This window comes from Salmo trutta, chromosome 37 (assembly GCF_901001165.1).
Source record: "Salmo trutta chromosome 37, fSalTru1.1, whole genome shotgun sequence".
NCBI classification, from domain to species: Eukaryota; Metazoa; Chordata; class Actinopteri; order Salmoniformes; family Salmonidae; genus Salmo; species Salmo trutta.
In genome coordinates, this window is record NC_042993.1 from 31,929,932 (window position 1) to 31,943,038 (window position 13,107).

Genomic DNA, 13,107 nt, shown 5'->3' on the forward strand with positions numbered 1-13,107 from the left:
CACAAGTAACTTCAACAAAGCAAGACGGGCCTTCTATTCCATCAAAAGGAACATACAATTCAACATCCCAAAAATGATCTGGCTAAATATACTTTAAATCAATTATAGAACCCATTGCCCTTTATGGTTGTGAGGTCTGGGGTCCACTCACCAACCGAGAAATCACAAAAAAAATAGGACAAACACCAAATTGAGACTTTTGCAGAATTCTGCATGCAAACATCCTCTGTGTAAAACATAAAACCCCAAATAATGCATGCAGAGCAGAATTAGGACAACGCCCACTATCAAAATCCAGAAAAAAAGCAGTTCAATTCTATAACCACCTAAAATGAAGTGACTCCCAAAGAGGGGAAACAGAGATTTATTTTACTCAAACCACCTACTGTTGACCACCGACCCTCTGGTTGTAAGGAAATTACTAGATGGATTTGGTTTAGTCAGTGGCTGTTCTGGGTAAGGGGAAACTGTAAGGAACAGAGGACTGTGAGCCCAAGAGAGAGCGAGGTCTGAGCTGGATATAGGCTGTGTGAGAGTGGTAACCAAGGATGACCAAAGGCTACCCAAGAGGACAAGGTGGGTGAATTATAACTGGCATGCACTGTGTGTGTGTGTGTGTGTGTGTGTGTGTGTGTGTGTGTGTGTGTGTGTGTGTGCGCGCGCGCGGTCTGTGAAAGAAATTAGGGAGATTGGGGGAAGAGATGTAGAAACACTCAAGGCTCGAACTTCAAGATGAAATGTTGATGGTCCCTGTACGGCAATAGAGAAAACTCTCCCCCTCCTCCCCTCTGTGCTTATCCATAAGCATGAGTAGCCTAGGATCTGGAACCTACTCCCTGTTCTGAGTGATAAGAGAAGACGTCCATGTCACAAGTTACCAATAGCAGCGGTCTTAGGCACTGCATCTCAGTGCTAGAAGAGTCACTACAGACCCTGGTTCAATTACAGGCTGTTTTTTTAAAACTACACCCCGTCACAGACTCACTGGCTGATTCAAATTCAGGGCCCACTACTAGGCTACGTCCCAAATCACATCCTGTTCCCTAAATAGTAAACTACATTTTGACCAGAGCCCTGGTCAAAAGTAGTGCACTACTTAGAGAATAGGGTGCCATCTGGGACGCATCCTTAAAGACTGAACACAGTGGGGGTAGATGTCACCATCTTGGCTCTGGCCAGCGGTGGGAGAGAGCAAGCGCGAGATTAGCTTAGTGCTTTGAGAGGCATTTTACTCAAGCTTCACAGATATGAAACACTCAGGGATGACACTACTGTACATGCTCAAAGTTGGAACTCAAGTAAATTGATTCATTTTTAAAAGTTATATATTTTTTTAAATGTTTCCCCCTTAGATGGAAATTCAGCTGTTACATTCTATGAACAAGGAGAATTTCCGGAGATATCCACATTCATATAGTTAAATTCTGATGTGGTGGGCATCTCCGGAGTATGTCACGCTCATTAGCAGGAGGTAAACGTCTAATGAGGTAAACATTTACTTCACATCTGAGGTAAACATTTTCAGTGACCTAGCTGGACCATTCCGACATGACATGGAGGCAAGTATTTTTCTGAGAGCCTTTCTGTGTAACGCATCATCTTCGTTCTGACTAATTGAGCTTAATGGAATAATCACAAGAAACTCCGGTCTCAGTCTCTGGCGGACTCCTGATGTCATACTGTATCGACTTTGAACTATTAGGACCCATTAAATCACCACCCTTCCTCTCTTTTCATGGCAGGGTCATCACAGGTAGGTGTCTAATTGTTTATTTATGCAGAGCACAGATGTTAGAGTGGAGAGAGGCACTGTTTCCATTGAGATGAATGTAGCTCTCACTGAATCTGTCAGGGAGTTTGAGGGCGATTGCCTCCGTTCTTGTAGCAACACTAGACAGACTATCATGAGCCTTGGACCTTCGCATAACACAAGATATTGTAATATTGCACAAATAATTATAAGACCAATTCCACAATAAGAGTGATAGAACCAGGAAACATGGTCATTGCACAGGTGAGTTTTATTGCATGCCATTTTCTCACATCCAAAGTCTCAAAACGAAGGGTTCTGCATGGAATAAGACTGGGTTTACATGGTTTGGGGTACCAAGCCAACACATCAGCTCCAGAACACAAAATAAAGTAAAACAACTCAAATACAGCCAGCCAGAAAGTAGTGAAATTATTAGTGTGCGCGTGTGTGTGTGTGTACACATCAGAGGATAGTGAGGGTGGAAGCAAGGCACAAACCCGACAGCTTGCCCTATAACTCTGATAAAGGGAAACCAGCGAATACTCATACACAATTAGCTCACATTAGAAAATGGCAGGCTGCATGACACCGTCACTCCCTACCACCTTCTTTCATGATTCAACTACCCTGCATCACACAATATATCCAGAACACAACTCATTTCCCAACTCATAAAGTAGAACTAGGTAGCAACCAGATCAGGCTGGCCTCTGAACTCCAGGCCCTGGCTTTTGGCTTAGTTCTTCTCAGAGGAACTTGTGCTATAGTACTTTTCCTAATCGGCACAGCTTATTCACCTAAAAAGTGTGCGTGCTGAAACCGACCAATCCTGCTTTGTTAATGTAGTTCTGGACCCAATTTGTAGTTTGGACTACTCCATTTCCTTACATACTTTATCTTTGGCAACTAAACTTTTTTGAAGAATATCTTCACTCATGTTTTGATGGCAAGGTGCAAAAAATATTTTCTCATCCACTGTTCCTTGCTCGGGGACAGGTCAACACGAAGAAAAGAAGCGCCGTGACAAAAACTAAGGAACACTGGAGTTGGGCATAAAATACCTGCATCAGACCCAGCCTACTGGCACAACTAGGCCTGAGGTATATCTTAACACTGACTGACAGGAGATACATATGGTCAGCGGGTGGATAAGGATATGAGTATGTGAGGTCTCACAACGCATGTGGGTGAGACGTCTCAGTGTTTGTTCCAGAAGGGGATGGCGATGGGCCCCTGGACAGACCTCTCCACCACAATCATCTCGTCGGGGTTGTTGCGGGTGCCGTAGTGATACAAAAGCTCTTGGATCGCTGCCTCCTCAATCTGCGAGGAGGAGAGGGACGGGAGACACAAACACAGTTGGAGTGTTTTAAAGCCACAGCCAAGTCAAGGCAGCTATCCTACAGACATGAGCTAGACAGAGGTGATGAAGGGGGAGGGGTTGAATATCAACAGCTGATCTACACTAAGTCCTTCAGATTTCCTCTTTGGAGACATTTATCAAGGCACTGAATCATTTTGTTGAGTACGTGAGTTCGAACAGACAAGCTCACAGTGAAAGGAAAAGCACAATGTGCATAGTAAACATTGCTACAAATTTCTGCACACACACACAAGCGTTACCTGAATGAGTGCCAGAGGTTTCTCTCGGCTGCGGATCAGTGCAGCCTCCTGCTGTTTCTCCTCCTCCACGATAGAAGCAAAGGTTACCATGGAGGCCGTAGGGGGGCTGCCCGCCACTCCCAGCACCCAGGGGCTGGTCAGTAAAGAAAATGACATTGAGTTTGTGACAGGTTGAACATTCTCCCCCTCAAAACAATTGTTCCTTTTTTCCCCCTTGTGGTTGTTCAGGGTTTTTAAGGTTGGGACAAGGTGACATGTGTTAGGTACATCCTGTAATAATTCTGACACTGATCTGAGACAGAGACCCCGAGAGATCTGAACTGGATATATCCTATGTGACAGTGGTAACCAAGGATGACCAAAGGCTACCCAAGAGGACAAGGTGGGTGAATTACAACTGACACACAGTGTGTGTGTGTGTGTGCGCGTGAAAGAAAACGCTAATGAAACGCTGATGGTCCCTGTAAGGCAATAGAGAAAACATTGACTTACACACTACTTATAAAAAAACACTACAAATATGGATATTACACGTTCCCCAGCCCTGAACTCTCCCTCCCTCCGTGCTCATCCATAAGCATGAGTAGACTAGAACCTGGATCCTACTTCCTGTTCCCAGTGATCACTTGTGACATGGAAGTCACCTCTAATCAATGCTGATTAGGATCAGAAGCCAACACTACACCACGGACTCACTGGCTGATTCATATTCAGGGCCCACTACTAGGTTACATCCCAAATCACACCATATTCTCTACATAGTGAACTACTTTTGGGTGTGGGCTCTGGTCAAACATACAGTTGAAGTCGGAAGTTTACATACACTTAGGTTGGAGTCATTAAAACTCGTTTTTCATCCCCTCCACAAATTTCTTGTTAACAAACTATAGTTTTGTCAAGTTGGTTAGGACATCCACTTTGTGCATGACACAAGTAATTTTTCCAACAATTGTTTACAGACAGATTATTTCACTTATAATTCACTATATCACAATTCTAGTGGGTCAGAAGTTTATATACACGAAGTTGACTGTGCCTTTAAACAGCTTAGAAAATTCCAGAAAATGATGTCATGGCTTTAGAAGCTTCTGATAGACTAATTGACATCATTTGAGTAATTGGAGGTGTACCTGTGGATGGATTTCAAGGCCTACCTTCAAACTCAGTGCCTCTTTGCTTGACATCATGGGAAAATCAAAAGAAATCAGCCAAGACCTCCAGAAAAGAAATTGTAGACCACAAGTCTGGTTCAACCTTGGGAGCAATTTCAAAACGCCTGAAGGTACCATGTTCCTCTGTACAAACAATAGTACACAAGTATAAACACCATGGGACCATGCTGCCGTCATAACGCTCATGAAGGAGACGCGTTCTGTCTCCTAGAGATGAACGTACTTTGGTGCGAAAAGTGCAAACCAATCCCAGAACAACAGCAAAGGACCTTGAAGATGCTGGAGGAAACAGGTACAAAAGTATCTATATCCAGAGTAAAACAAGTCCTATATCGTCATAGTATGAAAGGCCGCTCAGCAAAGAAGAAGCCACTGCTCCAAATCTGCCATAAAAAGTCCAGACTACGGTTTGCAACTGCACATGGGGACAAAGATCATACTTTCTGAAGAAATGTCCTCTGGTCTGATGAAACAAAAATAGAACTGTTTGGCCATAATGACCATCATTATGTTTGGAGGAAAAGGCGGAGGCTTGCAAGCCGAAGAACACCAACCAAAACGTGAAGCACGGGGGTGGCAGCATCATGTTGTGGGGGGCTTTGCTGCAGGAGGGACTGGTGCACTTCACAAATTAGATGGCGTCATGAGGCAGGAAAATTGTGGATATATTGAATCAATATCTCAAGACATCAGTCAGGAAGTTAAAGCTTGGTCGCAAATGGGTCTTCCAAATGGACAATGACCCCAAGCATACTTCCAAAGTTGAGGCAAAATGGCTTAAGAACAACAAAGAAGGTATTGGAGTGGACATCAAAGCCCTGACCTCAATCCAATAGAAAATGTGTGAAAAAGCATGTGCGAGCAAGGAGGCCTACAAACCTTACTCAGTTGCACCAGCTCTGTCAAGAGGAATGGGCCAAAATTTATCCAACTTATTGTGGGAAGCTTGTGGAAGCCTACCCAAAACGTTTGACCCAAGTTAAACAATTTCAAGGCAATGCTACCAAATACTAATTGAGTGCATGTAAACTTCTGACCCACTGGGAATGTGATGAAAGAAATAAAAGCTGAAATAAATAATTCTCTACTATTATTCTGACATTTCACATTCTTAAAATAAAGTGCTGATCCTAACTGATCTAAGACAAGTAATTTTAAATGTATTTGGCTAAGGTGTATGTAAACTTCCGACTTCAACTGTGTGTGTGTGTGTGTAAGTATATATATATATATATATTTTTTTTTTTACATTTATCCTTTATAAAACTAATCAAGTCAGTTAAGAACAAATTCTTATTTACAATTACGGCCAAACCCGGACAATGCTGGGTCACCCTATGGGACTCTCAATCACAGACGGATGTGACACAGCCTCTATTCGAACCAGGGACTGTAGTGACACCTCTTGCACAGAGATGCTGCGCCACTCGGGAGCCCAAATGTAGTGCACTACATAGGGAATAGGGTGCCATTAGAGACTGCACAGAGTGGGAGCGGACGTCACAGACTGGAAAGAGAGCGTTTCTAGTCTGTGGTCTTTAATCCATCTTGGCTCTGGGCAGTGATAAAAGATCTACGACTGGAAGACAGAGGCCGCGAATGACTCTGTTTTTGCAGAAGCTCTTGAATTTGGCTTACTTCCTCTTCTATCCGAGTTTGACACCCTTGGGTCACACAAGCGCACACACACTTCCTGTAATTTTTTTGGCCTGATATGATTGAGATGTCACAATTCAAAACATTGCTACCAAAGGTTAAGTAAAAACATCCACACAATCGTTTCACAAGCATTTCTCAAACACCTCCGTCCATATTATGTGTTCATTTAGATGTCAACGTTATAAGATACGGCACATGCACAATCTCTTCCAAACGTTTTTATGTCAAAATACCCCAAAATCTATTACGCTGAAATGGTATCGTTTACTGTCGTTTCAAATCAGGAGCACACAGTATTCAGTTTCCCTGGTCTCAGTTTGTGCTGTCTTGACAACTCCTGTGGTTATTTTTATCTTAGCACAAACAGATCTGGGACCAGGCAAATACTCAGCTCTTTTGGCATTTAAAGCTCTACCAATCCAGCTGGTGTCTTAGTGGTGTAGTTCACGGTGCAGGGTGAAGTTATCCCTAGATGCTGATTTTCGGTCAGTTTAGCATTTTCCCCCATTAATAGTTAAGGTTAGGATTGGGGGGGGGGGGGGGGGGCTGATCTGTTCCAACCCGGGGCGAAGTTCACTAGACTGAGTTCTTCTAACTGACGTTTCAGTCTTGTTGAATGGGAAGTGAAAAGGTCATTGTGACCATCAGCCTGGTGGCTCCACAGCCCGAGCAGTGAGTCACATCCTGCTTCAGGCAGCAGCTTCCCTTTCAGTACATTGACCCTTCACTAAGCCCCGCCCCACTTGGTTACTGTTGGAACCTCAGACAACATTAATCCAGGAGGCCAAATTCCCCTTCCAACCACTGGCGAAATCCCCTCAATGACCTTAAAATGTGCTTTTAATACACAATGAAATTAAACACAGACTACCCCTAACTAATTAGGAAACTCTTGGGTATGTTGTGGTGGATTGTCATTACAATTGCTTCACAGGAACATAGGGCTGGGTGGTATACTGTATTTGACCAAATACCGGTATTGATGCCCGGACCGGTTTGGATTTTTACATTACATTCTATAACGATATTTGAAAGTTTGGTATTTAAAATGTGATACGCCGTGTGTAACATGCATTTTTATAGTTTACTTCGCTGCTTGAGTCATCCTGTCGCCGCTCTCTCTCCATGCTGCTACCCACACAGAGCCCCGCATGTCACTCAAGGAGCTCATGTGTTAATCCTCAACCACGAGACACTTGCATTCAGTCTGCATGCAGCACATGCAACAATGTTGACAAGGATGTGGTTTTCACTTCGAATCTTAATATAAATTCCACTAGCGTTCTATAACTACACTATTAGTTTATGTATCTCACATCTGCAAACAGCTAGTTTGTATTTTCTTTGCAAGTTGGGTCTAAATCTTGTTAGCCGCTAATGATAATCACTAGCTAGCTAATAAATGTAGTCAGAGCAAACTTAAATTAGCTACATACATACCAAAAAAATTAAACGTCCTCACTATCAACTGCGTTTATTTTCAGCAAACTTAACATGTGTAAATATTTGTATGAACATAAGATTCAACAACTGAGACAAACTGAACAAGTTCCACAGACATGTGACTAACAGAAATGGAATAATGTGTCCCTGAACAAAGGGGGGTCAAAATCAAAAATCAGTATCTGGTGTGGCCACCAGCTGCATTAAGTACTGCAGTGCATCTCCTCATCATGGACAGCACCAGATTTGCAAGTTCTTGCTGTGAGATGTTACCCCACTCTTCCACCAAGGCACCTGCAAGTTCCCGGACATTTCTGGGGGGGAAATGGCCCTAGCCCCTCACCCTTCGATCCAACAGGTCCCAGAGGTGCTCAATGGGATTGAGATCCGGGCTCTTCGCTGGCCATGGCAGAAGACTGACATTCCTGTCTTGCAGGAAATCAAGCACAGAACGAGCAGAATGGCTGGTGGCATTGTCATGCTGGAAGGTCATGTCAGGATGAGCCTGCAGGAAGTGTACCACATGAGGGAGGACGATGTCTTCCCTGTAACGCACAGTGTTGCGATTGCCTGCAATGACAAGCTCAGTCCGATGATGCTGTGACACACCGCCCCAGACCATGACGGACCCTCCACCCTGCTCCAGAGTACAGGCCTCAGTGTAACGCTCATTCTTTCGACGATAAACTCTAATCCGACCATCAACCCTGGTGAGACAAAACCGCAACTTGTCAGTGAAAAGCACTTTTTGCCAGTCCTGTCTGGTCCAGCGACAGTGGGTTTGTGCCCATAGGTGACGTTGTCGCCGGTGATGTCTGGTGAGGACCTGCCTTACAACAGGCCTATAAGCCCTCAGTCCAGCCTCTCTCAGCTTATTGCGGACAGTCTGAGCACTGTTGGAGGGATTGTGCGTTCCTGGTGTAACTCGGCAGTTGCTGTTGCCGTCCTGTACCTGTCTCGCAGGTGTGATGTTCGGATGTACCGATCCTGTGCAGGTGTTGTTACATGTGGTCTGCCACTGCGAGGACGATCAGCTGTCCGTCCTGTCTCTCTGCAGCGCTGTCTTAGGCGTCTCACAGTACGGAGATCACAATTTATTGCCCTGGCCACATCCGCAGTCCTCAATGCCTCCTTGCAGCATGCCTAAGGCATGTTCACGCAGATACACAGGGACCCTGGGCAGCTTTCCTTTGGTGTTTTTCAGAGTCAGTATAAAGGCCTCTTTAGTGTCCTAAGTTTTCATAACTGTGACCTTAATTGCCTACCATCTGTAAGCTGTTAGTGTCTTAATGACCGTTCCACAGGTGCATGAATTGTTTATGGTTCATTGAACAAGCATGGGAAACAGTGTTCAAACTCTTTACCATGAAGATCTGTGAAGTTATTTGGATTTTTACGAATTATCTTTGAAAGACAGGATCCTGAAAAAGGGACGTTTCCTTTTTGTCTGAGTTTTTATACACACATACCAGTGACAGTGTAGACCTAAATCAGCATGTTTGTGTAACAGTATCTTCTAAATCAGGAGAGGAATACGCAAAGCATGAATATGTTAACTACTAAGAGAAAACATTCAATGTAGCCAAAGATTATTGAGTCCCCTAGGCAACCCTAACAATTTTGGTTCCTATCCTGTCACAATAACACCTCCTTGGCATTTTATAATTGTTGTCATGTCAAACACTGTATTCAAAGTGCCCACCACAATATTCTAACTATTAACTATATTTCAATGATACCAACAGTTCACCTAAGTGTTTTGCTCCAAATCACGAGTCAAATTGCATTTGCAACATTTGGTTAAAAATAATTCCTACAAGTGTGGAAATGATCTGAAATGAGTGCAGGAAATTTAGAAATTGATCATAATTGGGTCATAAATTATTTTTGGTTGAATTGAACAGTATAAAACAAATCAGAAAGGAGAAAGACTCATTAAAATCACTTAGATTTGACGGTCTTGCAGTCATATAGCAAATGTAGAACTTCTATTATTAAAAAAAAAAAAAAGTCAAATACAGTCATACCATCCCAATTATTTTCAAAAACAGTAATATGATATTTTGGCCATATCGCCCAGCCTTACTACAAACATCATTTTATCAGTTTCCCGTGTGGCTCGTCACAGAACGACTCTGAATGCACTGTGCATGCAGTCAAAGGTACTATCCACTTTGGGGGATAATAAGTAGTGATGCACCGATGACATTTTTGGCCGATATCGATATTTTCCTTTCCAACAAAACCTGATACCGATAATTAACATTTTAGCGGCCTTTTAGGCATTCTACTACAGTTAAATAGGTAACACACACGGACGCAACAATGTCAGGCACTGCATCTTAATGCAAGAGGTGTCACTACAGTCCCTGGTTCGAATCCAGGCTGTATCACATCTGGCCGTGATTGGGAGTCCCATAGGGCGGCACACAATTGGCCCAGCGTCGTCCGGGTTCGGCCGCCATTGTAAAGAAGAATTTGTTCTTAACTGACATGCCTAGTTAAATAACGGTTACACACATCACACTGATCAGAAAGTTATTTTGTTGGCATTTGTGTGTGTCCCCATTACCAGTAAAACATAATCAAAACCCATTTCTTTCACTTACTTGCTGTGCGGTTTCGTTGTTCAGTCGTTTCATTCTCAACCAGTACTTCTATGGAACGCCGTTTGGGTCTTTGCGTGTCAAAAAATATACTATTTAACACCATTTGACGTGTCAAATAAGCTTGTTGACCAATCAGAATGACTGCACGTCACAATAATTTCACAGATTCATATACATTTTTTAAGTAGTTATTACACAATCACTCTTATTTCATATTTCACAACGATTCATCAATACGTATGCTATGATGCTGGTAAAGTTGTCTCGTGCACCTACAGTGCTGGTCATAAAAAAAAGCTAGCTAGCTCATGGATGCAAACAATGTTCTTCCCCAAAAACATAGCAAACCGTCAATCTGTTTCAGTAGCTATAGTTAGCTAGCTAACTATAGAGAGGTGTCATCTAAAATAACCCTAATTTATCTTATTTGATTAATGGTGCGGATCCATCTATGTGAAGCTAGCCACAATAAGGATTAGCCACAATAGTGGACTTTGCAATTACTATTTGTATTCATTTGCATTACTGTCAATTATATATTTTTATTTTGAAGGCAAACCGCAAATTCCACTATTTTGCCTAATCCTTATTGTGGCTAGCTTCACAACACATAACCCGGTGCGGTCAAGCCTCACTAGCCAGATGAAGCTAGCTGGCTGCCTATAACGTTAACCCTGTTGCCCAAAGCTAAGTTGCTGACTAGCTATTTATTTTCATGAACTGAAGTTCAATTTCAATAGGCGAACAACAAGTGGCTACCTAGCTAATGCTTACAAGGATTTCTAAATCATTGCTAAGAATAATGAAAATGACTGCAGGTTCTACTGGTCCTTGTTTTCAGGCTGGTTGTATTGGTGCTAGCTAGGTACCAAGCTAAAGCTAGCTACCCCAGAAGTTGCGGTCAAACAAATGATGCTTTATTACCAATGCGATATTTTAAGCACCACATTCTTGGGCAGTGTTTGCAGACTTTTTTGTACAGCTTTGACAATGCTACTGTATCTTTTTTGACACGCAAAGACCCAAACGGCATTCCATAGTATGCATGTCGTGAAGCTAATAGCAGTGACACTATTACTGTGTAACTCCGGTAGGGTAACATCTGAAAAATAGCGAAATTGGTAGTCTGTACCGGTGCACGACCAGTCGGAGAAAGCCACATCACCCACGACAGAACGGTTGATTGTCAAGGGCAATGAATTTCACCTTTTGAGTTGTCTCACTGAAATTTTGTTTCTCTTTCAAATGACTGCTCAATCCACACAGCAGACATTGTGGGCTAGGTTAGGAATGCTGTGTTGCACGTATAACGCAACATTTTACGTGGCGTCATTACGTCATGTGGGTATGCACGTCAGCTTGGACATCAGTTTTGCACATTGGGGCGTTAAACTAGACATCAGCCGATACCGATGTTGGCATTTTAGATATGTTCACCGATATATCGCGCATCCCTACTAATAAGTGCTCTCAAATATTTTTCTGATGTCAACAGCAGATCAATTATATTCCTAATATAGCCAACTTTAGCAAGCTAACTTTGAGAAAGTTATATTACGTAGTTAGCAAGCTAGGCAGCATTAGCAAAGTTAGGTGCTCAATGAGAGAGCCAGTAGCTAACAAAGTATAATTTCGTATTAGCAAAATACTCCAAGACCCTCTGCATATTAGGAAACAGTGGCAAGTACCCCTGGTGCACTGTTAAATTATTTAGCCATTCAAAACATATATTTTTTAATAAATCTCAGTTTTTCCCCACTGGCTTTCATGTGTTCATGAGTTTGAGGTGTCAGACTCAATGACAGTTGCTATCCATTGGAGCGCTGCGACTGGTTGCCCAAAATTCCAGGCAGGGCTTAGCGAAGGGAGTTCGGGCGATATTTTCCTCTCGCTAAAACAATGACGAGTTCAGCATTTTTTGTGCCATCTGTGCATCTGCATAGATCACTTTGCACCTATGTTGGCAGGAGTTTCACGAGAGTGTGTGTAGAGAAGGCTATGCTTATTGTTGTTTCAATCTCGTCAGAGCTTTAGACATCAATAAAGGTGATACATCGCAAGCCCAGTGTGCAGGAGCTTCTTACCTTCCAATGATATTTGAACATTTCCGACACACCTGCTCAAGCAAACCAGACTCTCAGGGCTGATTTCCCAGATGAGCCTAGTCCTGGACTAAAGATCAAGGACAATAGAGAACCTCCACAGAAACACATTTTTTATTCCAGGACTTGGCTTAATCTGTGTCCGGGAAACCACACTCCAGAGTATTTCATTTGGAGAGTAAAGCTTAACATAATCAACTTAATTCTCTGTATAAAAACAGTCCTCCAAATCATTATTCTTTCTTTCGTCTGCTTCCCTTTGGAATAACTGGGAATCACCATAGAGAAACTCTGCCAGTCACTTGCCACTTTCTTAGTGACTATGTTAATTCTAAAGAGATACCTCACACACAGATTGAACTAATTCCTGTATGGTTAACCATCAGCTATAAACATAGGCCTAATTACGGCACAATAACCATAGATACAAGCTTTACTATCTTCTTACTACAACAAATTTGTGCATCACCAAGGTAACCAAATGACATTGATGCTAGTAGAGCTGTTAGCGTTCCTGTCTTTGATAGAAACAGGAATCTGCTTGAGCATGGTGACACACTAGAGACATCTAGTGGACAACACTGGTACTTTAGGGTAGAGCGATAGTTCATTGATTCATCAGCCATAAGGGCATTCATCCCTTGGCCATACATGCTACTGTACTCCTCTATATTGTATGCATGCATGCATACATACATGTATACATGTATGCATACATGTATGTATGTATATATATATATGTACAT

General features: G+C 42.6%; 1 protein-coding gene across 1 annotated transcript in view; it reads right to left on the reverse strand.

The window, feature by feature from the left end:
- Positions 1–2,003: 2,003 nt before the first annotated feature.
- Positions 2,004–13,107, reverse strand: part of LOC115177374 (inhibitor of Bruton tyrosine kinase) — a 42,256-nt gene continuing 31,152 nt past the window's right edge. Inside the window, exons 25-26 of the mRNA XM_029738092.1 lie at positions 3,377–3,509; positions 2,004–3,076 (exon numbers count right to left, since the gene is read on the reverse strand). Coding sequence (XP_029593952.1) covers positions 2,951–3,076; positions 3,377–3,509 — 259 coding nt within the window. The 3' untranslated portion in view covers positions 2,004–2,950. The remainder of the gene's footprint in view (positions 3,077–3,376; positions 3,510–13,107) is intronic.